The following is a 22,450-nucleotide window of genomic DNA, read 5'->3' as shown; positions in this document are numbered from 1 at the left end:
TTTTATATTAAATACTTGTGTCACCGAGCCTTTATTTTTGAAATGCCAAAGAAAGATTGGGATAATGCAGAGTAGGCAAGGGTGCTGTGGCTTAGCTGGTCAAAGTGCCTGTCTAGTAAACAGGAGATCCTGGGTTCAACTCCCAGCAGTACCTATAGGATGTGTTAATTTTCTCTATCAAGCTTTTCATCAAAACATTTTTCCACTTTTGCAATTGAAAGTTGTGTTTTATATTAAATACCTGTGTCACCAAGCCTTTATTTTTGAAATGCCAAAGAAAGATTGGGATAATGCATAGTAGGCAAGGGTGCTGTGGCTTAGCTGGTCAAAGTGCCTGTTTAGTAAACAGGAGATCCTGGGTTCAACTCCCAGCAGTACCTATAACCTATGTCTATTTTATCTATCCATCTTTTCATCAAAACATGTTTCCACTTTTGCAATTTAAAGCAGAAGTGATGTTCACATCAGCAAGTTGTATTTTATATGAGATACTTGTGTCACCGAGCCTTTAATCCTGAGATTGGAAACAAAGATTGAGATCAGACTTAGGTTGCAAGGCTGCTTTGGCTTAGCTGGTCAAAGTGCCTGTCTAGTAAATAGGGGATCCTGGGTTCAAATCCCAGCAGTGCCTATAAACTGTGTTATTTTTTTTCTATCACGCATTTCATCATAACATTTTTCCACTTTGGCCATTTTAAGCTGAAGTGATGTTCACATCAGCTAGTTGTATTTTATATTAAATACTTGTGTCACCAAGCCTTAATTTTGAAATGCCAAAAAATGATTGGGATATTCCATAAGAGGCAAGCTGGTCAAAGGCCCTGTCTAGTAAGCAGGAGATCCTTGGTTCAACTCCCAGCAGTACTTATAGCCCATGTCCATTTTATTAATCCATCTTTTCATCAAAACATTTTTCCATTTTGGCAATTTAAAGCTTAAGTGATGTTCACTTCAGCTAGTTGTATTTTATATTAAATACTTGTGTCACCGAGCTTTTAATTCTGAGAAGGCAAAGGAAGATTGGGATCAGACGTAGGATGCAAGGGTGCTGTGGCTTAGCTGGTCAAAGTGCCTGTCTAGTAAACAGGAGATCCTGGGTTCAACTCCCGGCAGTACCTATGATCCATTTTATGTATCCAGCTTTTCATCAAAACATTTTTCCACTTTTGCAATTTAAATCTGAAGTGATGTTCACATCAGCAAGTTGTATTTTATATTAAATACTTGTGTCACCGAGCCTTTAATCTTAAAGCGGAAAACAAAGATTGAGATCAGATTTAGGAAGGAAGGGTACTGTGGCTTAGTTGGTCAAAGTGCCTGTCTAGTAAACAGGAGATCCTGGGTTCAACTCCCAGCAGTACCTATAACCCATGTCCATTTTATCTATCCATCTTTTCATCAAATTTTTTTTCTCCACTTTTGCAATTTAAAGCTGAAGTGATGTTCACATCAGCAAGTTGTATTTTATATTAGATACTTGTGTCACCGAGCCTTTAATCCTGAGACGGGAAACAAAGATTGAGATCACACTTAGGATGCAAGGGTGCTGTGGCTTAGCTGGTCAAAGTGCCTGTCTAGTAAACAGGGGATCCTGGGTTCAACTCCCAGCAGTACCTACAACCCATGTCCATTTTATTAATCCAGCTTTTCATCAAAACATTTTTCCACTTTTGCAATTTAAAGCTGAAGTGATGTTCACATCAGCTAGTTGTATTTTATATTAAATACTTGTGTCACCGAGCCTTTAATTCTGAGACGGCAAAGGAAGATTGGGATCAGACATAGCAGGCAAGGGTGCTGTGGCTTAGCTGGTCAAAGTGCCTGTCTTGTAAACAGGAGATCCTGGGTTCAACTCCCAGCAGTGCCTATAAACCGTGTTAAATTTCTCTATCCTGCATTTCATCAAAACATTTTTCCACTTTCGCCATTTTAAGCTGAAGTGATGTTCACATCAGCTAGTTGTATTTTATATTAAATACTTGTGTCACCAAGCCTTTATTTTTGAAATGCCAAAGAAAGATTGGGATAAATCATTGGAGGCAAGGGTGCTGTGGCTTAGCTGGTCAAAGTGCCTGTCTAGTAAATAGGAGATCCTGGGTTCAACTCCCAGCAGTACCTATAAGATGTGTTAATTTTCTCTATCAAGCTTTTCATCAAAACATTTTTCCACTTTTGCAATTGAAGGCTGAAGTGATGTTCACATCAGCTAGTTGTATTTTATATTAAATACTTGTGTCACCGAGCCTTTAATTTTGAGACGTCAAAGGAAGATTGAGATCAGACTCAGGAGGCAAGGGTGCTGTGGCTTAGCTGGTCAAAGTGCCTGTCTAGTAAACAGGAGATCCTGGGTTCAACTCCCAGCAGTGCCTATGAACTGTTTTAAAGCTGAAGTGATGTTCAGATCAGCTAGTTATATTGTATAATAAAAGATGCAGTGTCTTTGGTGCAAATGGTCAGCATGCTTGGCTGGTATCTAAGTTGCTGGTGGTTCAATCCCACCTGGGGACATTTGTCTAGGAAGAATTTCACTATTTGAGTTGTTCTTGCGCTTTGGAATCACATATAACGGTATAAGAGTTTAATATCCATTGTTATGTAATCACATGTTCCAGAGGGTGCGTGGATGTCATGTGCCTCTGACAGTATTTGTGTCTTGGTTTCGATTCCTTGCTGGTCCTCCCATGTAGAGTTTGCATCTAAGCCTGTGAGGGTTTACTCTGAGTACTCCTGTTTCCTCCCACATTCATAAAACATTCATTCTAGGCTGGTTGGACACTCTAAATTGCCATTAGGTACGAGAGTGAGGGTCAATCTTTGTCACTGACCTCATACCCTGCGATCCGCTGTACACCACCTCAGGTCCCAAGTAATTTGGAATCAGCTCCAGCACCCCCTTTTACCTTTGTGAGGATAAGTGGTTCAGAAAATGAATTAATGAATGTTATTTAGTCAAATGTATATTCTCCCTGGCCTATAAACCTTATGAATTTACTCACACTGATCATGGATCTTGTTACGTATGTACAGTGTTTCCTCGCTTATCGCGGTTAATGGGGACCGGGACCACCCGCGATAAGTGAATTTCCGCGAAGTAGGGATTCCCCTTCAAAAATGCTTAATTTGAATTTAATTCCAATTTTTTTTAAAAAAATTACCCCCCTGTATACAGTACATCATATAGAATACGAGTAGAGAGAGTGAAATTCATGTTATAACAAAAAAACTGTAAAATATGTTGTTTCAATGTAATATTTGTTTATTTTTATTTTTATGTTTTCCAAAAAAAATCTGCGAAGCTCTAAGTTCGCGATAGCTGAACCGCGAAGTAGCGAGGGAACACTGTATTCACTTTATATTTTACTTTCTATACTCAATCCTTGTGTTTGCTCTTCAAATTGTGTTCCTCTGTTCTGCAATTTCCACATTTATCTTCTGACTTTTTATTAGCTCTGGTAATAAAGGATTAGAGATAACAGTGTAGCGGACGTTCCAAAGTCTGGCCTGGGGACTGGTACCATGCATTGTTCTCAAGCCCCTGATTGAAAAGTCAGCGTAATTGCCAAGAAATGCTTGCCATTGAGAACAACTCCATATTTGGAAGTATTTGATACCCATAATTTTCAAAGTTTGTGGGTTTGCTCAAGGTGAGGTTGCAACTTTTGAATTTCAAAGTATTGTCTTAACAAACCTTGATTCTTACAGCAATTTAAATTTGGAACCAAAGGGTGCTGTGGCTTAGCTGGTCAAAGTGTCTGTCTTATAAACAGGATATCTTGCGTTTAAATCCCAGCAGTGCCTCCAACTTGTTCCTTTAAAACACTGAATCCAGATTAAAAAGCATGCTGCTACTGGATTGAAAAGCACAAGTCTTTTATCAGACTTTCAAGACAAAAGGTCTATGGCAGCCAATGTATTGGTTCCTCCGACCTTAAATTTCAATTAACAAAAAAAAATTACCTTCAAAATTTTGGGTTATCATTCCAGCGTGTGTGAAGAAAGCTCATGTGTTCGCGAGCCTTGAAAAAGTAAGATTGGTAAAACTTTAGACCAGGGGTGGCCAAGTCTGGTCCTTGAGAGCCCCTATCCAGTCTGTCTTCCATATGTCCCTCGTCTACCAAACTTGAATCAAATGATCAACTCATAAGCAAACTCTCCGGAAGCTTCATACCGATCCCGATTATTTGATTCAAGTGTGTTGGTGGAGAGAGACATTAAAAACAGACTGAGTAAGGGGCTCTCGAGAACTGGACTTGACCTCCCCTGCTTTAGATGGATGGCCAAGTGGTAAGTGCTGGCCTCACAGTTCTGGGGTCGTGAGTTTAAACCCAGGTCAGTCCACATTGTGTGGAGTTTGCATGTTCTCCTTGGGTTTTCTCCGGGAACTATGATTTCCTTCCACATTCCAAAAAAATGTGGGGGTATGCTGGTTGAACATTTTAAATTGCCCTTAGGTATGAGTGTGAGCGTGAATGGTTGGTTGAGAAAATGAATAACAGAAAAACAAATGTACAGAGTTCATTGGTGCATATATTTTTTTATAAATATATATACATTCATTTACAAGAATCAAGCAGGGCATAGCTGCATTCACTTACTAAGCTCCTCACTTTGGAAACAAGTTATCTGAAGGTCTGAATTATGCTCAAACAGTTTCGTCAATTGAAGAACATTGAGATGAATACTGTGTCAAATGTTATGGTTTTTAAATAATGAGACTTTTGTCTTTTTATTTGGGTTTTTGTATTTTCATGTGGTGTAAAACCTTAAATTAAGTTGTGTTATGGGAATAAATTTGCCTTTTCATTACAGTGTTTCAATTGGTTTTCATAATTGACATGCTTTAAAGAAAATGTACATTGGCCTTAAATTTCAGAAGAGAAACGCCCTGTACAAAAACAGAATTTTTTTTTTTAATAGGACGGTGGAGCAAGTGGTTGGTGCATCACCCTTGGAGCTCTGTGATGCTGGGCTCAAGTCCAGGACGGAGAAATTGCTGATTTGTGTAAACTCCTGCCATACTTTGAGCAACCATTGTTCACAAAAAGGTCATTTATAATAGGTGTTACATGTTCCTTTTGCTTATTGACTGCTACTGACAATGATAGACGTTTTTAGTTGTTAATGTCAGCTGATGATTAAGCGCCTCAATGTAGTGGCATTTCCTTCATGCGTCAGTTAAAAAAAAAAAAACATAGAATATACCCTAGGGAATTCTACTACCTCCCAGGGATTTCTTCTGCAATGACATCAACTGAACTGTATATCTCCTCAGGTCTGTCAGAGTTGCACATGTTCTTGTATGGAGATGAGCTGGGGGTCGCCAACAAGTACTATAGGAGACGATGACAATATTTAAATGCTTAAATTCCTGGGAACCCACCAATATAATCCAATTTATACAGGGAGTCCTTGGGTTACGCCGGTCTCGACATAAAGTTTAGGCCATCATATGGGATTTGCGCTGTTAACCAGCGCCAATGTGGGTCGATGTATAATTACAGTAAACCCTCGAGTATTCAACTTTCGCACATTCACTACATCGCAGATTTTTTTCTGGTAAAAACAGGTCATAAAAATGTGAAAATCCAGGCTGAAACTCGCAAGCTCCAGCTGACCTGGCCACCTCTGGTGGGGCGGCTTATATGCGAGTAAATACGGTATATCAAGCGGACCAGAACCATTTTCACTGTGAGTACAGTATTTAAAGTAGTTAGATTTTTAAATACATACATGCTATTCCGATATTAATACATTACAGACTTTTGACATGCTTCTAGCTGTAATATTTAATAAATATACACTTTTTCATAATTGTACTTGTGTACTTGTATTCCTGTAGTTTTTCGTTTATCGCAGGCCATGTCTAGTCTACATTAACCGCAACATTTGAGGGATTACTGTACTTCTTTTTTCAATGCTAAGGAAAAAAAAAGTTGATTGCGGTATGTTGGTTCCTTGAAAAGTAAATCTTGGAGCAAAAAATCTTAGGTCATCTGGTATTTCCTGTGATAAACATTGGTGTGATGTATATTGAACTATTTTACATGCTAAAACAATCATGCAATAAATGCTTGGAATTCATTGGTAATAAACTGCTATACAGAAAGCACTGTGTGAATTCTGCATAGCATTGTACATACAGTGTACGTGTATTTTATATTTTATTTTTATGTTCCCAAGTACACTGAAATTCGGGTTATACTGCATTTCAGGAACAGATTGACGTCGTAACCCAAGGACTCACTTTATATAAGTTTTTGTTTGAAACGACACATTGAAGGCATTTAGATGGTTGCTAGCTCCGAAAGGTGGAATCAGGTGTTATCCTAAAAACACATTTTTTAAAAAGATACTGACCTGAGGTAGATTATCTTCTGGGCAAAAAAAAATTGAAATCCTTCTCCTATAAACAACTGCAGTCACCAAAAGAGGTATTGCCATTATCACAAACAGAAATATGACCAGTGAAGGCACATCCACAGCAACATCTATAATAAAGAAAAATACATCAATTAGCATTGTACCGTCCCATACTGCAGTACCATACAGTGTTGGCATACTCAAAATCCATTCCATAACATTTTCAATTTAGCCCACAAAGAAGAAAGTGGCTCCCTCTCTAAGTCACTTCTTGAATTTAAAAGCCATTGTATACTTTTTGGCAAAATATATTTCGATATTTTCCCTTAAACTTACATTTATTAAGAGACAAGTTCTCTCATCTTTTGTTTATTTATCTATGTAACTAGTATAATGACTAATGAATTGATAAATAACGAAAAATACAATAGGTCATATACTACCAGATAATCAAAATGCACAGTAATTCAGGCCATTTTTAATGAATGCATACATGTGTCTAGTGTATTTTAATGTGTATAGTGTAAAAAGGGGAACAGGGACACGAATAGATTTAGCATGTTTATTATTCCTGTTAATGGCTTATTAAATACTTTTATGATAATTTTCTCTTTTTTTGTGCGTTTGTCACATCTTTTTTTACAAAATTGGGACACTTTGATCAATTCTAAAGGATTTAATTGGTAGTTTTGTGAGGACCGTGGAAGAAAATTGAGAATTTACATATAAAGTACTGCTCTACTTACAAAAACTTAAACTTATGAAAATATTCTCAACCAATTATTTCAGAAATAGGAGGTGCGACTGAATTAAAACCATTACTGAAATTTAAATCAAAATGAGTTGCTTAAACAAAGTTGACATGAAATGATACTCACTACTGGCTGTGCGCTTACAAACTTTTTGGCTTGGCTGACTATACTTGTTCCTCGCTGCATTTATTTGGACTTGGACACAATATGTGGTCCATGAGTCCAAGTCTTGTAGAAGAATTTGGTTTTGCCGTAAATTACTGATGTGTTTTCTCTGTAAGAAGAAAAAAGGCAGTCAATTTAATTAATTAATCTCCAGAAATTCAGCCACAAATGAAGTGAGAGGGGAACAATGGGGGAATGTAGTACCCTTTTACATCCACACATAATAGATAAAGGGACTACAATAGCATATTTTTTTATTCAGATGTAGTATAATTAAACATGATGTGGGTGGAATCATAGATTTCCAGACTCAATGCAATGCAGGTGTTGATGATACAAATTATTAATTGTTCAACTTAGTGAAGTGAAGCCAATGGACAGTCGCTACATCCCGATCCTCAGCACTGGCATACAATAAGGCTATATTTGGATGATTGGATTGGAATTCCTCCTCTGAGGTAGGTGTCTCCAAACTTGGGGATGACACATGCTCAATATGGTAAATAACAAGATCAACATTTATGTAAATTGAACAGTCACTTCGATGTGTGTCGTATTATGAGAAGGTTTGTGCAGTTCTACTTGTCAATGTGCACTCACAATTACTGAACCAATCAAACAAGCCACAAACTGACTCCAACACCTTCATTTTGATAACTTGGATTAAAGTATCACCACGATTTGGAAAAATATATTATATTTCATAAAGTAGATTTCATGGATGGTGGAACCAAGTCTCTTACTACAAGGTCTAATAAGCTCACCTTTTCACTCTGGCCTTCATTCCAGTAGGTGATGTTGTAAGTGAGATCGCCAAAAACACTCTTGATGTTTGAGATGGCAAATTCTGGATCTTCAATTTCAATTTGAATTCTGGCTCCAGTGGAAATGAGCTGGACATTGGGTGGACCTATCGTAGCTAAAAAGCATAAGAAAATTATTTAGATAATTGACCTTTGGTAAATTCCGCTTCCCAAATGTCCAACAATCAATCATACGTTCCAGAGACCATGGTTAAGGGATCATGACCCGACAAACAATCAGCAAAGCGATACCTGGAAGCTTGACTTAAGATCAATACTTTTGCCATACGGTTAGCACGTCGGCCTCATAGCTTTGGGATCATGGGTTCAAATCCAGGTCGGTCCACCTGTGTGGAGTGTTGGGTTTATTCCGTTTTATTATTATAATAGTTATATTAATTCATTTCTTTATTAAATCATTCTCTTTCTTTTCTTTGTATTAATTCATTACTTTGTTAAATCATTCTCTTTCTGTTTTTCAAAAGTGTTGAGGTCACGCCAAGTCATCTTTAACCTAGACAGCCTGTTCCAGGATGGTTATACAAACAATCCACCCAATCTGGGTCCTTGAGATTTGGTGGGCCCTTGGTGACGAGGACAGGGCTATTCGGACAATAACAAGAATATTGTTATCGTTATGTAACCGTACACTTCGGGTTTTTCTGTATGTAACGATTATATGATTATGATTATATTATATGATTCTTAGGTCAAGGAGGTTGTATAATTACTCTAATCTAAATGTTGTTAGGTCTAGTCCCTGTTTTTGTTATTAGTAAAATACTTTGATTGTTATTGTAGTCCCAGATGTTGTTTTTACTCATACGTGATGGAATGATCAACAACTCTGTAACTTGTGACCATAAGAATGGGACGAAAACGTCTATTCGGGGAGACGTTCGGAAGTTGTAAGGGACACTTGCTGTAACGCTCCCCTCCGGAGGCTTTTACCTGTTGTATCCATTTCTATTTAATTAAATGTCAATAATTGAATAAGATGTCTTCCTGCAGTTATTGATAATTACGGACGAAGGTAATTATTAATGAACCTGACAGGAGTTTGCTTGTTATCCCTAGCCCTGCGTGGGTTTTCACCAGGTACTCTGGTTTCCTCCCATATTCCACATACATGCATGGTAGTGTTAGGCCCAGGGCCAGACAGGTGGGTGGTTGCTCCTGTCACCCAATCACAAGTCGAACAGCTGATGGGTTAAGCAAAGGCAGGTGCATCTCATCAGACATCAAGGACTATTTAAGCCGGGGGTGTCAAAGATACGGCCCGCGGGCCGGATCCGACCCGTCTGGTGGTTTGGTAGGGCCCGGGGAAGAAAGCTGCATTGTATAACAAAAAATATGAATTTTCTTTAAAATATGTAGTTCTTGTATTATCCGCTAGGGGCGCAGTGTTTTAGTATGTGTAGACAACATGAATTGACACTTGTTTATGTTCTTATGTTATTCTCTTGTTCATAATATATTGTTCATAATGTAAAAGAAAAATTCTTTTAATAAACATTTTGATAATTTACTCATTCTTTGCACTAATTATTAGTATTAGTGAGTAATACAAAGGAAAAAAGTTGGCTTATTGTTAGTTCTATGTAATTTTGCAATGAGTTTACTGGTCCGGCCCGCTTAAACTCAAATTAAGCTGTATTCGGCCTGCAGACCAAAGGTAGTTTGACATCACTGGGTTAAGCAAAGGCAGGTGCATCTCATCAGACATCAAGGACTATTTAAGCCAACCAAAACATGACCATATTGCTGCATTGTATTAATCAGTTAACCGTAAGTTCCTTTCTCGTGCCATCTCTTTGTTTGCCTCGCCTCACCTCACCTCATCTCCGACCTCTTGTTTTGTTCCCAGGACCTCAACCACGCTCACAACCACGGACCACGATCTTGACCACGCATCTTGTACCTTTGCTTTGGACACCTCTACGGACCTCTTGGTTATCGACCTCCAAGCTACACAAGATGACGACACTACGCTTCTCTCCATGTACTTTCACCTAGTCCTACCCAACAGACGCTCAAAATAAACAGATAGCTCCACGCCCGGCTTGTGTGCATTTGCCTGCTTCGGGGCCCGCCGCCCCAGATCGTAACCGGTCGGCTGATTGGACACTCTAAATTGCCCCTAGGGATGGGTGTGATGTTGAATGGGTATATATTTAATAAAATTACAACAAACAAATCAACACTTACTATCACTGTCCATTGTAATTGGTTTACTTTCCACCCAGGACGAGTTCTCTGGCCCTTGGATTGCTTTCACTCTGGCTTTGTATCTTCCATACACACTGAGGTAGTTGCTGAGGTTGCTAAAGTCGCATTCAAGGGTTGAAATGTTCACACAACCCATCTGGCATATTCGGACGGAGCTACTGTGGAGAAAACACACATGAAACTAAACACCAGTTCAAAATGTCTCAGCTCATTTCATTAACCGCTTTATCCTCATTATGGTCGTGGGGGGTGTTGGAGCCTACGCCTTGGAGCCAGAGGCAGGTTTTTTTTTTATCAAGATGCTTAGATTGTTTATTTCAATGTTTCACAATGTGGGTTTGGAGGGAGGGTAGCTGAGGTGGGGAAATAAAGCTATTCAACACCAAAGGAAAGACTTAACAGCCCTTATGAGGATAAGCAGTATAGAAATTGACAAGAAAGAAAAGAATGTTACAACACACAAAAAATAAGACACTGAAAAAAGTATTTACTTACATGCATTCTGCAGTGTAGAGAAGGTCATTGGTTGCACCCTCAGGTGAATCCCACCTCAGTACCATATTCATGTTTGTGGAGTTTAGACGTACATTTCTGGGTGGATTAATAAAACCTAAAACCATTAAATAGTTTGTTTATACTGGGAATATTGCAATGAAAATTTCTCAAATGAAACAAAACTTCATTGTTTGCACTTATCAACTAATGTTCTACAGGCTGAGGGGTGTGACAAAGAGCGTGCATGCTTTCTGCTGGCTAACTCCTCACTTAAATGAACAAAAAAAAAATTCCAATTAATACCGTGTTTTCTCGAATATAAGCTGTAATTATAACTAAAAATGCTGACTGAATCAAGGGTACAGGTTATATGCGCACCCTAGCCCCTAGGCATGAGTGTGAGAGTGAATGATTGTCCGTCTCTTGCCCTGCGATCGGCTGGCCACCGATTCAGGGTGTCCCCTGCCTTTGGTCTGAAGTCAGCTGGGATAGGCTCCAGCACCCCCCACGACCCTAGTGAGGAAAAAGCGATTAAAAAAATGAATGAATAATAGAAACTTTTTTTCAATGCTCAGTTTTTAAAAATATGGTGATAGACTGTGGCCCACTTGAAATAATCGTGGCATGACAAAAGTCTAGCCCCGCCAGTGTCCATCAATACAAACAGATTTAACCAACAAAGCTCGAACTAAATTTAGAAATCAAAATTTACAGCAAAGTAAAATAACTATTTAATTGTTCAATTACCTGTTGTTCCACTCGACGTTATGAGTAGCATTACATACTTTAAAATATTTGAATACATATTTAGAAACGCTCATCTAGTTAACATGGTGCACGGTCGAACTACTTTCGGTTTTGTATTTCCGGGTAGCCAGTGTTTACTTGAGTAGAATACAGACTTGAGCCTTAATAGATGAGTTATGTGCGCTAAGAGTCAACAGAAACAAGCGTCGTCGGTTGGCGTCCATTTAAGTACAGAGCACACAAGTCAAAACATTGATGTCAGATTAGATTGCTCCATTTTCAACTAAATTTTAGGCGGCTTGGATTTTCATAAATGTGAAAATGCAGTGATTTTAGGGCATACTATTTTTTTAAATAAACATTTGACCAGGATCATAACCACCGTAATATGATTTGTTAATCCAGTTCTAAATCCGTCAGTAATTCGATTATTTTACATTCATTTTTTCCCCAATTCAATTCAAATCTATTCGATGGTGAAAATCCGTCACATCGATTCCTGCAAGAAAGTTTATGTTGCAATATGGCCGACAGTGACTTACATAGTTTATTTAGACATCTTGACTCTCATAAGAGTTTACTATGAACAACGTAAACTACATATTTAAGACACAAATATTGATAGCGTTAGGTGCTTAGTGATATCAAATGTCTCAAACCAGAACCAGAATCCTACCAGGATTACGGACCGTTTTTTAAAATTTATTTTTTTACGTAGTCACTATGGTTCTCCTTCTTATTTACTTTCACTTCGTCATACAAGGTAAGTTAATGCCAGTATAGCGTTAAGTATATAAAATTCAGTTTTCTTGAACCTGACTCAAAATATATAATGAATACAATTTAAGAAATTCTAATGAAATGTATTACTAAAAACTCTATGAAAGCACCATTACCGTAATATAGATCGATAAAGATTTAGTCATTTGAATGTCGGGAAAGTTAGTAGGTCTAGTTTTGATCAACTCATATGGGCCTAATAGAAATTCAATTATTGACACGTTTACTCAATGATAAATATAAATATAATTAGGTTAGATCATGATCACAGTTGAATTATATATGCGTTTTCCTCATCTTTACATGAAACTTAAAACTGCACACCTTGATGACGAGTTTGTCAAAATGTCATTTGGGGAATTTAGGGACATCAATATGGTAATTGCCGTATATACTCGCATATAAGCCACACCAATAAAATTGCCGTGAAATTAATGCATTTTTACAATTTATCGTTTATAAGCCACCCGCTGATTTACAATTTTCATCTACATAATTCATGGTTTTAATAGAGAGTAAAAATGTTACTTTGAAGGGAAAATCTTAAGAAAAATCATCACCAAGGATATTTCTGAGATACTGTATGAATAATAAACACATTATTATGCTCAATTAAGGAATTAATTCATCCAGTAATGGTTGTATCTGGGGATGAAAATGTTCCTTTTGTATTGGATTTCTCCATTTTAAAACTAATCTTAAGATTTGATATTTTCCAGTACTCAGCGAGGCGCCTCCAGTTATGCCACAGCATGTCCTATTTGATAACTGGCAGTTGACATGGACTCCTGCTACAGAAGAGACCACTGTCAATTACACAGTCATGTACCGCAGGTTAGTGGGCAATAGAAAGACAACGGTAATTTTTGTCAAATAATTTCTCGTCAAATAATTTCAAAAAAAGATACAAGTTGATAAATATAAATTGCAAATAGAGCACCCGAGCACCACAAAGAACAGGGGTGCTGATGCAATGTGAACACTCATTCCAGACCAGCATTCAAGAGACAAAGAAGATGGTAAGGAATACCTAATCAATTAGCAGTGTTAGCAATATAGAAGCGCACGCAGAGCATGAAAGCGAATGGACTATAACACAGCCAAAATGAGATGCAGTACAATACCGAACCAACCCTCTAAAACAGGGGTGGGAAAACTATTTCACTTAAGGGCCGCAGTGGGTGCGGGTTTTCATCACAACTTGTAGAGAGGGCACCTTTTCAACAATCTGGTGTCCTACAATTACAATCAGTAGATTGCAGTGAGGTGCTTCTTGTTTTCTGCAGAAATCTTATTGGTTAAACTGTCTGTGCTGGATCAGTTGTAACAAAATCTGCATCCACAGCGGCCCTCAAAGACCGGTTTGCCCACCCCTGCTCTAAAAGATCCAAGTGAAGTCGCCCTGTCGTCCACTGTATCTGTCCATTTCATATTGCAAAGCAACTTTTGGTTTTAAGGCAAATTTATCAAAATAAAGATTCCTGTCTAAATTTCTGCAGGTTTTACTATTCATTACTTTTCATAGTGTATGGAAGGAGTTGTCTTTATTGCACAAGAGGAGAACAAAAACACATTTAAAATCATCTTTTATATACTTGTTTTTAAAGCAAGTTTCATAATTGAATTGAAGAATTGAATTTCTTTCTCAGAAGTTTCAAATTTGAAAGACAAAATATGTGATAGTTATCGGGATAGCTATCGATAGACTGTAAATTTTCTGTTAATTTGATTGTGATAACAATTTTTGTCATATGGCCCAGGCCTAGTGGTATGTATCAAAATCTTTAGTAATGTTTAGTACAGTGTTCCCTCGCTACTTCGCGGTTCAGCTATCGCGGACTCAGAGCTTCGCAGATTTTTTGGGGGGAAAAAAAATACAAATATTACATTGAAACAACATATTTTACAGTTTTTTTTTGTTATAACATAACTTTCACTCTCTCTACCCGTATTCTATATGGTGTACTGTATACAGGGGGTAAAACAAATGAAAAAAACATTTAAAAGATAAAAATAAAAAAAATAACTTTTTTTTTGTAATTAAATTGAAATTAAGCATTTTAAAGGGGAATCCCTACTTCCTAACCGCGATAAGCGAGGGAACACTGTATACTATGCAATGCATTATATAAAGTTATACATACTGAATACATGTTTTCTTTAAAATGGTTGGTTTAGTTTGTACAGTGATTGGTATGTAATATTAAAATGTCTCAACTGCGAGCAAATCAGTAGGTGAATTTAGATAATAATCGAAATAGATGAGCAGTAACCCAGTTTTATCCGGCCATATACAGTGTCAAGAAAAAGTGTTTGCCCTCCTTCCTGTTTTTTTTTCATATTTGAAGACCTCAATTATATTTGGAAAAACTTTTGCAAAAAAATCTTGCAGCATGACAATGATCAAAAGCACACCAGCAGGTCCACCTCTTAATGGTTAAAAAAAACAAAGTTAAGATTTTGGAGTGGCCAATTCAAAGTCCAGATTTAAATCCTATTGAAATGCTTTGGTGTGATCTGAAACAAGCTGGTCATGCTAGAAAACTCACAAGTATTGCAAAATTGAAACAATTCTGCACAAAAGATTAGGTCAAAATTCCTCCAAAGCATTGTGAAAGACTCCTCACAAATTATCGTAAACGCTTCATTTCAGTTAATGCTGCCATTACTTTTTCAGAGGGCCAGGCAAGTTTGATTTTTTTTCTGCCTTGGTAAATATAGTCATCATTTAGAAACTGCATTTTCTATTTCCTCGGGTTGTCTCTGTGCCATACGGAAATTGGTTTGATGATCTGAAACCTTTGTGTGTGGTAAATATGCAAAAGACACAGAAATCCGGAAGGGGACAAATACTTTTTCACGGCATTGTAAATACTGTCTAGATATGCTAATATTAGTTTTAAAAACCTTAGTTGGAACAAACCTCAACGTCGTTCTCAATATAACTATAAAAAATGACGCGTAATGTATAATGTAAATCATTTAAAAAAATGTCATGTGAAAAATGAAAATCTTACCTACCAATTGCTTGTTTTTTTTATCAGTTTTGACTCTACTCACTGGATTGACATCCCATACTGCAAGCAGATATATTCTACATATTGTAATGTAACGTCAATGGAAACTAAGGCAGAACATGGCTGTGTTATGCTGGGTGTGCGAGCAGAGAGACTTGGGCTGAAGTCAGATCCAGCCATAGCCTGTAGCAAACAAGGTGAGCATTGGATTGGATTGGATAACTTTATTCATCCCGTATGTTGGATTACCGTATTTTCACGACTATAAGGTGCACTTAAAAGTCTTAAATTTTCTCCAAAATAGACAGTGCGCCTTATAATCCAGTGCGCCTTATATATGGAAAAAAACAGAAAACCAAAAACCACCACTGTCGGATATTTAAAAAACACAAACGCCTGAACTGAAAAAATACTGTTAAATATGCAGATGCCATCTAAGTTTACAAAATTTTCCATCATATAGCTCCTCCCCCACTGCACGATTTTATACAAAAAATCCAAAACATCAACAGTGGCTGGCTCTAGAGGTGACTGTGTAGTGTGAGTGCTTCATACCTCGAAGTCAATAGCAATTACCTTATTTTCACGACTACAAGGCGCACTTAAAAGTCTTAAATTTTCTCCAAAATAGACAGTGCGCCTTATAATACAGTGTGCCTTATAATACAGTGCGCCTTATAATGCAGGGCGCCTTATAATACAGTGTGCCTTATAATACAGTGCGCCTTATAGTGCAGGGCGCCTTATAATACAGTGTGCCTTATAATACAGTTCGCCTTATTTATGGAAAAAATGTCATTCATTGAGGGTGCACCTTATAATGCAGTGCGCCTTATAGTCGTGAAAATACGGTAATCAAATCGAAGATACATCTACAGAACTGCTAACCTCAGTTGACCCCATTTCAGGAGTACCCATGTTCCATTTCCGGAGTTTATCTGACATGAATGCGATTTGTCAGAACTTGTAACTTGGATGATTCACAATGCACTCTTGTTACTGAATTCTACTGGTTTACAGTGCAGTTGAATTAAGATGGCGGAAGCCATAGCGATGGTGTGAATTTCGAGTCATTTCAATTGGAAAATTGCTACTTTTATGAAATGGTTGCTTCCAAAAAATCAAAATGACATTTTCTTAGCATTTCCAGAGTTTAGGGAGCTTGTCCGGAGTCCCGGAATTTGCGTTGCATTTCTGGGTAAACTCCTGAAATTCTGGAGTAGTTGGAAGCTCTGCATCTAACTACATATTGCAATTTTGTAGGCCTGTAATCTGTCAAATTTCTCTTACTTACCACATTGTGCTACCAAAGCATTTTTTGATAGACACATCTACCAGATTTTGCTACCTTGTCAAATTTTATTACCACAGTTTTTTAAAATTAATATTCCTTGCTTCTGTTTATGGGGAAGCGTATTTTTATGGCTCCACTGCCACTTATCAAATACCCTTCTCATCTCATTTTCTGAACCGGTTTATCCTCATTAGGGTCATGGGGGTGCTGGTGCATATACTAGCTGACTCCAGAGGCAGGGCACAAGCAGACAGACAACCATCCACACTCATACAAAACAAATACAGTTTAGTGTCCAATCAGCATCCTGTGCATGTCTTTAGAATGTGGGAGGAAACTGGAGCACCCAGATGAAATCCACACAGGGGAAAACATGCAAACTCCACACAGATGGACATGACCTGGATTTGAACCCAGAACCCCAGAAGTGTGGGACTGACGCGCTAACCACTCGCACCACCGGGCCTCAAATAATGCTATGAATACATGAGTAGATAAATATTGACCTCAATACCCCTTTGACATTAATCCCAACTAGTTTGGTTGTGTTAATATTTCTTTTTCAATGAGAGAAGTTTTTGATCCTATTGTACCCTATTAAATGAGTCATCTTGAATGCTCACTGATGTTTGGTCTCTTCTTGATGAAGGGAGCAAAAAATGATGGGCGTGACAGAAATGAGTTAAGCAGCATCGCTTAACATTATGATTTGATGCCCAAGTCAAACAACCTCAAAAATAACACACAATACTTACTAAAGATTGGTCTGTCACAGACTATAGTTTCAAGAAAGAGGCTGCTAACATCAATAATATTCAATAGTTTACATCGCACAATACAGTCAGCAAAACTGGTAGTTGACTGTAGGAAATATACATTTTTTTAAATGGGCACTTTATAGTAACATTAAGCACGCATGAATCAGTTTGTTTAAAAATGTTCTTGCTATTTTATACTTAATTTACTGCATTTGATGTGTGCATGCTCATGTTTTACTTCTTCAGGTAACTTGTGTAGCCCCGAAGTTGGTTTGAGTGTACGCCCTGGTTCATTGACTCTTCATTTAAGTAGAAAGAGTGGGATCACAGAGGAAGGTTATTTCGTAAAGCATCGAATTTATTTTGGAGAAGAAGGAGAACCCTTGGAGGTAAGACACTCAACGTGAATGACGACGAATGGTGTAAGTACAGTGTTCCCTCGGTCACCGCGGTTAATGGGGACCGGGACCACCCGCGATAAGTGAATTTCCGCGAAGTAGGGATTCTTCTTCAAAAATGCTTAATTTGAATTTAATTCCAAAAAAAAGTGTTTCTTTATTTATTTATTTTTTAACCCCCCCCCCCCTCCTGTATACAGTACACCATATAGAATACGGGTAGAGAGATTGCAATTCATGTTATGACATAAAAAACTGTAAAATATGTGGTCTCAATGTAATATTTGTATTTAAAAAAAAAAAAAAAAACTCCCCAAAAATATCTGCGAAGCTCTGAGTCCGCAAAGTAGCGAGGGAACACTGTAACAGTGTTAGCATTGTGTAATGATGTGTAGTCGGTTTCAATTAACTGATCTATTTAACGATATCACTATTTTTGCATCTGTCGATCAGAGAGTATAATAAATTATGCCGAGGTTTCTCTTTTAACAGGCATCAGAAGAGGACGCTGCGTCTTCTGTGTCCATTGACAATTTGACGGAGGGGAAACGCTACTGTGCAAGCGTACAGAACACTTATTTTAATATTCCTGTCGGACTGGGCAGCTGCCCCAAATGTGAAACCATCCCACAGTCACGTGAGTGCACAGTTAGGGTTATTTGGTATCTACTGTATGATTTGGAAAAATCGAGATCAAAATCGCCACATTGGGTTATTATGGTTTTGTCAGCATTTGTATCTTTTCAATTGTTTAATTGTAAATTACAAAACAATCAAAAAAGACACAGAATTTAAGCAGCTGGTGCCTCGGCCGAGATATTATCCCCAATGTGAATCTGCCATGTCACCCATCAGACATAAACCAACTAAGAAAATCTACTATCGTATTTGAACATTAAAGCAATCCTTTTACACCTGATCAAAAATTAACATTAATTACAAGGCTGCAAGCATACTAGAATCTAGGAATTTATTTGTTATTGTGCCTGTTGAGAGATAAAAAATTTCAATCTGTTGTCAATTGTGCTCTTAGACGCTAATAAATGTAAGACTTAGTTGCTATATGGGCTTTATATTGTTACAAATTATAAATATATTTGTTAAGGTGATTTTTTTTAAACCTATGAGTACTAAATAAAAGAGAAGCTAATTAATTAGATCGGTTTTATAATATGCAGGTCTTACACAAAGATCATCAGTTTTCAAATCGTACCTATCCAGTTTGGTTGAGGCTTAATTATTCTTTGCAGATCTGTTTTAAGATAAATTTTGGTAATGTGCTTCTTACAAATATAATTACTTGGAAACTTTTTACACTCATTACAAAATAAATGCTAACAATCTCCTTATTTTGTTTTTACCAGGTCCCCCATCAAAAAAAACGGAGATAACTGTGACTGTTGTGCTCTTATTTGTTATCATAATCCTTGTCATTGTGTACATCCTTCTTTATCAGAGGAAAAGAATCAAAGGGTGGATGCAAACTTCAAACAAGATACCAGTACCCGTGAGTATAAATACTACTATCATAAATACTGTGATCCTTATTCACTTCGGGGCTTCACTACATTGTAGATTTTTTTCTGAGGTACAGTAAGTAATACCTTGACATACGAGGAACTTGAGATACAGGTAAAATTCCGAGCAAATATTTGCCTTGAGATACGCCACAATTTTTGAGATACGAGCATACGAGACTGCCAGGTGGCCGAGACACGAGAGGCGCCTGATGAGAACAGCATTAGATTAGATTAACCTTTATTCATCCCATATTTGGGAAATTCAGTTTGTAGCAGTAGCAAGCACTGGCACAGGACAATGTAGACCTAGATAAAACCGGAACCACAAACAGGAAGCCCACACAAGGTTCTGTAGACTGAGAAATATTTGCAGAATCTTCCAGGAGGATCCACACAGTCCCTCATTAGTCTGGAGCTGTTCATCAGGACCGGTAGCCTTCCTGGCTTGAACGGTTTGTTAGACTTTAAATATATCACCTGACTCCAATTCCTTAACTCTGTCTTATCTCCCGTCTAACAATGGAGCGTATTCAGCATCGGAGGAGACAAGTTTATCCACAGATGATTTATTCCATTCAAATTGATTCATACAGAGCTCCGGGTCTCCCTCCCAAAGAATAAGCCCGCTGAGTGTTGATGTCCCAAGCGGAGGATGGAAAAGACATTGTCCAAACCCGCGTTTGCCCAGTTATAGTATAACAAAAATGCATATTCATTCGCTGATTAACAATGAGATGTGGGCTGGTCCATGACTGCTGTGAGGGGGGTTTCTCCGGACTTCACACCTTCCAGCCTCGAATGCCCATCCTCCAGACCTCTGTCTCCGCGGGTCCTATGAAGTCCCGACCATCCGCCCTGCTCTTTGTTTCCTCTGCCCTCTGAAGTCCTTCTCCATCTGTTCTCTTATCAGTGTGAATCTAACCTCGAAAGAAGAATCTCAGACCAATACCAATCCTTTTGTTCATATTGTAATTGAAGAATCTCAGACCAATCCTTCTGTTCATATTGTAATTGAGTTGAGAACAGGAGCCGAACAAGACCGCTACAACAAAAAGAATGAGCAAAATACAATTTCAAAATGAAACAGCTATACTAAAAGAATGAGTAAAATATGTCATATTCTTCAGGTTCCAAAAAACATCCAGGACTAGCTTAAAGAAACTGAGCTAGTAGAACAATGACTGCCTCTCACACACGATGGGTAGAGTGCTGTCGTAAAGGTCGTGAAAACATTAAAGTAAAAAGTGTGAATACAAAGTCAAATATAAAGAAGAGTATGAAGAATAAGTGGAATGAAGAGTTGCGCAAAGAAGGATTGTACGATGACAATCAATATTAGGCATAAAATAATTGAAAAATAGGAGTGGTGTACGCGTGACGGAGCTCGTCAATAGGAGAAGAGCACCCAGTCAAGTTGGCATGTAGTCGTGCGATATACTATTGTGAGGACATTTTTGTGGGTCATTTTCTGAATATTTTCAAGGGAACACAAAACCAAGCAAACCTCGATAGGTTCCTTTTAAAAAGCCTGGCTGAAAATAAGGGTGGAGGTGGGGCATAAAAGAGCCTACCCGGAAGAAAAACGGTAAAAACATTTAAAACTAAATTAGAAGTTTAGTCCAAAGTTAGATTAAACATATTTTTGAGCGTCTGTATCATAATACAAGTTCATTTGAATTTGTTTGTTACGAGCACTTTGCCGTGCAAAGTCTCTCCTCTCCTGCACTCGGAATTGTACTGTCTCCTCGTACTCAACATCATAACTAGATAGTTATTAGTTACTCTGTCTGTAAATGGCGAATTAGAACAAGTAATATATAATTTTCTATTCCAATAACCTGTTTTTGGTGTTTTTTTTCAGTGTGGGGACGAATTTGTATTTAGTTCATTTCTATTGGTCTGTATGAATGGTTATTGTTTTGTTAGGCTTTGTGGAGTTTGATACAAAATTATTGTTTTTGTTCTTCCGAAGGTTGAATTCCCTGACCTATCCCATGTTCCATTCATCGGCAAAACTCCAAATGAGGAAATCTGTGATATTCCTAGGATGGATTTTCGAGGATTGTGAACGATGCCCTCTGTCCACTCTGACCTGTCAACTTATCGCGGCTGCATAATGAGTTTGATCAAAAAATAATTTGAAATCTACATCTTACGTGGTAGCCTTTGCAAGGACTATAATATAAAATCTTCATTTTGGAAACTGTTTATTGCACACTTAAACACATTGGCAGCGCCAGAGGTTCATTCACAATCAGTCCCCCGTTTGAATGGATTGGTACGCCTATCATTCCCAATGACAGGCAGTGAGTTACATGCCCGATCCTGTATGTTATGTATATTTATTATGTGCAGAAATGTCTATTAAATGGTTGAATTTTCTACAGTGTCAGTTACATGCAGCCACACTCACGAACATGCCATCCATTCATCATTTACAGGTGTCCAAATGACGGCCTTAGGGCCAAATCCGGCCCACCGCTTCATTTTGTGCGGCCCGGGAAAGTAAATAATGAGGGCTGACTTTGTTTTATGATTAAATTCAAATGAAGATAATAGATGTATTGGGCATATTTCCTGTTGTTCCCCATTTTAAATCAATAATTGCTATTTTATAAATCCAAATTTTTTTTTTTGTGTGTTTTAGGTTCAAAAAGCATTTTTGTTTTAGGGTTTTGATCCAGTTCTTTTAAATCGGATGATTTTTTAAAAATATTTAAATAGTATATCTAAAATGTTTCCCCATTCATTTTATTTTTCATTGTAGATTAACAGATTTGAAAAACGTTTTCCTTTTTAAATAAAGGTTAAAATGTGATAGATTTGATTAATTGTGACAGCCTAACTAGACGACATAACTAACGGCGAGCCACGGCAAAAAATGAGTTTGACACCTCTGATGTTATTTATGAACTGGCATTTAACTTTTCAAATATTGAAATTACAGCACAAAAATATAGTCACTTGGACAAATGTGCCAATTTAGTGCCGTGACCACGTTCTTACCTCAAAACACTTTCTAAAATTGTCATGTTCCATTTAAATAAATAATAAATGTAAATATGGTAGCTAAATCACAGATCGCCATCCCTGAGAGTCGTTCGAGGCTTACAGACACCATTACTTCCATGA

General features: G+C 37.6%; 2 protein-coding genes and 8 non-coding genes across 11 annotated transcripts; 9 read left to right on the top strand and 1 right to left on the bottom strand.

The window, feature by feature from the left end:
* Positions 1-80: 80 nt before the first annotated feature.
* On the top strand, positions 81-154 carry trnat-agu (transfer RNA threonine (anticodon AGU)). Its single transcript has one exon. It is a non-coding gene; the product is annotated as a tRNA-Thr (tRNA).
* Positions 155-306: 152 nt separating this feature from the next.
* Positions 307-380, top strand: trnat-agu (transfer RNA threonine (anticodon AGU)). The gene has a single exon. It is a non-coding gene; the product is annotated as a tRNA-Thr (tRNA).
* A 664-nt stretch (positions 381-1,044) lies between these two features.
* trnat-agu (transfer RNA threonine (anticodon AGU)) lies at positions 1,045-1,118 on the top strand. Its single transcript has one exon. It is a non-coding gene; the product is annotated as a tRNA-Thr (tRNA).
* A 171-nt stretch (positions 1,119-1,289) lies between these two features.
* Positions 1,290-1,363, top strand: trnat-agu (transfer RNA threonine (anticodon AGU)). The gene has a single exon. It is a non-coding gene; the product is annotated as a tRNA-Thr (tRNA).
* A 179-nt stretch (positions 1,364-1,542) lies between these two features.
* Positions 1,543-1,616, top strand: trnat-agu (transfer RNA threonine (anticodon AGU)). Its single transcript has one exon. It is a non-coding gene; the product is annotated as a tRNA-Thr (tRNA).
* A 177-nt stretch (positions 1,617-1,793) lies between these two features.
* Positions 1,794-1,867, top strand: trnat-ugu (transfer RNA threonine (anticodon UGU)). Its single transcript has one exon. It is a non-coding gene; the product is annotated as a tRNA-Thr (tRNA).
* Positions 1,868-2,044: 177 nt separating this feature from the next.
* On the top strand, positions 2,045-2,118 carry trnat-agu (transfer RNA threonine (anticodon AGU)). The gene has a single exon. It is a non-coding gene; the product is annotated as a tRNA-Thr (tRNA).
* Positions 2,119-2,295: 177 nt separating this feature from the next.
* On the top strand, positions 2,296-2,369 carry trnat-agu (transfer RNA threonine (anticodon AGU)). Its single transcript has one exon. It is a non-coding gene; the product is annotated as a tRNA-Thr (tRNA).
* Positions 2,370-4,535: 2,166 nt separating this feature from the next.
* LOC144204017 (interleukin-10 receptor subunit beta-like) lies at positions 4,536-11,690 on the bottom strand. Of its 2 annotated transcripts, none has more exons than XM_077727706.1 (7): positions 11,552-11,690; positions 10,805-10,919; positions 10,289-10,464; positions 8,042-8,196; positions 7,239-7,386; positions 6,358-6,488; positions 4,536-5,330 (listed from the first exon to the last, which is right to left on the bottom strand). In XM_077727706.1, exons 1-7 carry the CDS (start codon positions 11,607-11,609, stop codon positions 5,217-5,219), a joined length of 897 nt encoding a protein of 298 aa, XP_077583832.1. In that variant the 5' UTR covers positions 11,610-11,690; the 3' UTR covers positions 4,536-5,216. The 2 variants fall into 2 exon arrangements, with proteins under 2 accessions (XP_077583832.1, XP_077583831.1); XM_077727705.1 differs by having other exon boundaries at positions 4,540-5,330; positions 10,289-10,467.
* Positions 11,691-12,098: 408 nt separating this feature from the next.
* Positions 12,099-21,700, top strand: LOC144204018 (uncharacterized). The gene is made up of 7 exons (XM_077727707.1): positions 12,099-12,314; positions 13,051-13,165; positions 15,376-15,545; positions 17,647-17,789; positions 18,291-18,435; positions 19,163-19,305; positions 21,291-21,700. Exons 1-7 carry the CDS (start codon positions 12,275-12,277, stop codon positions 21,384-21,386), a joined length of 852 nt encoding a protein of 283 aa, XP_077583833.1. The 5' UTR covers positions 12,099-12,274; the 3' UTR covers positions 21,387-21,700.
* The last annotated feature ends 750 nt before the right edge of the window (positions 21,701-22,450 follow it).

This window comes from Stigmatopora nigra, chromosome 11, assembly GCF_051989575.1.
Source record: "Stigmatopora nigra isolate UIUO_SnigA chromosome 11, RoL_Snig_1.1, whole genome shotgun sequence".
Taxonomy (NCBI): Eukaryota; Metazoa; Chordata; class Actinopteri; order Syngnathiformes; family Syngnathidae; genus Stigmatopora; species Stigmatopora nigra.
The sequence above is the reverse complement of the archived record's forward strand: the minus strand, read 5'-3'. Positions and strand labels throughout refer to the sequence as shown.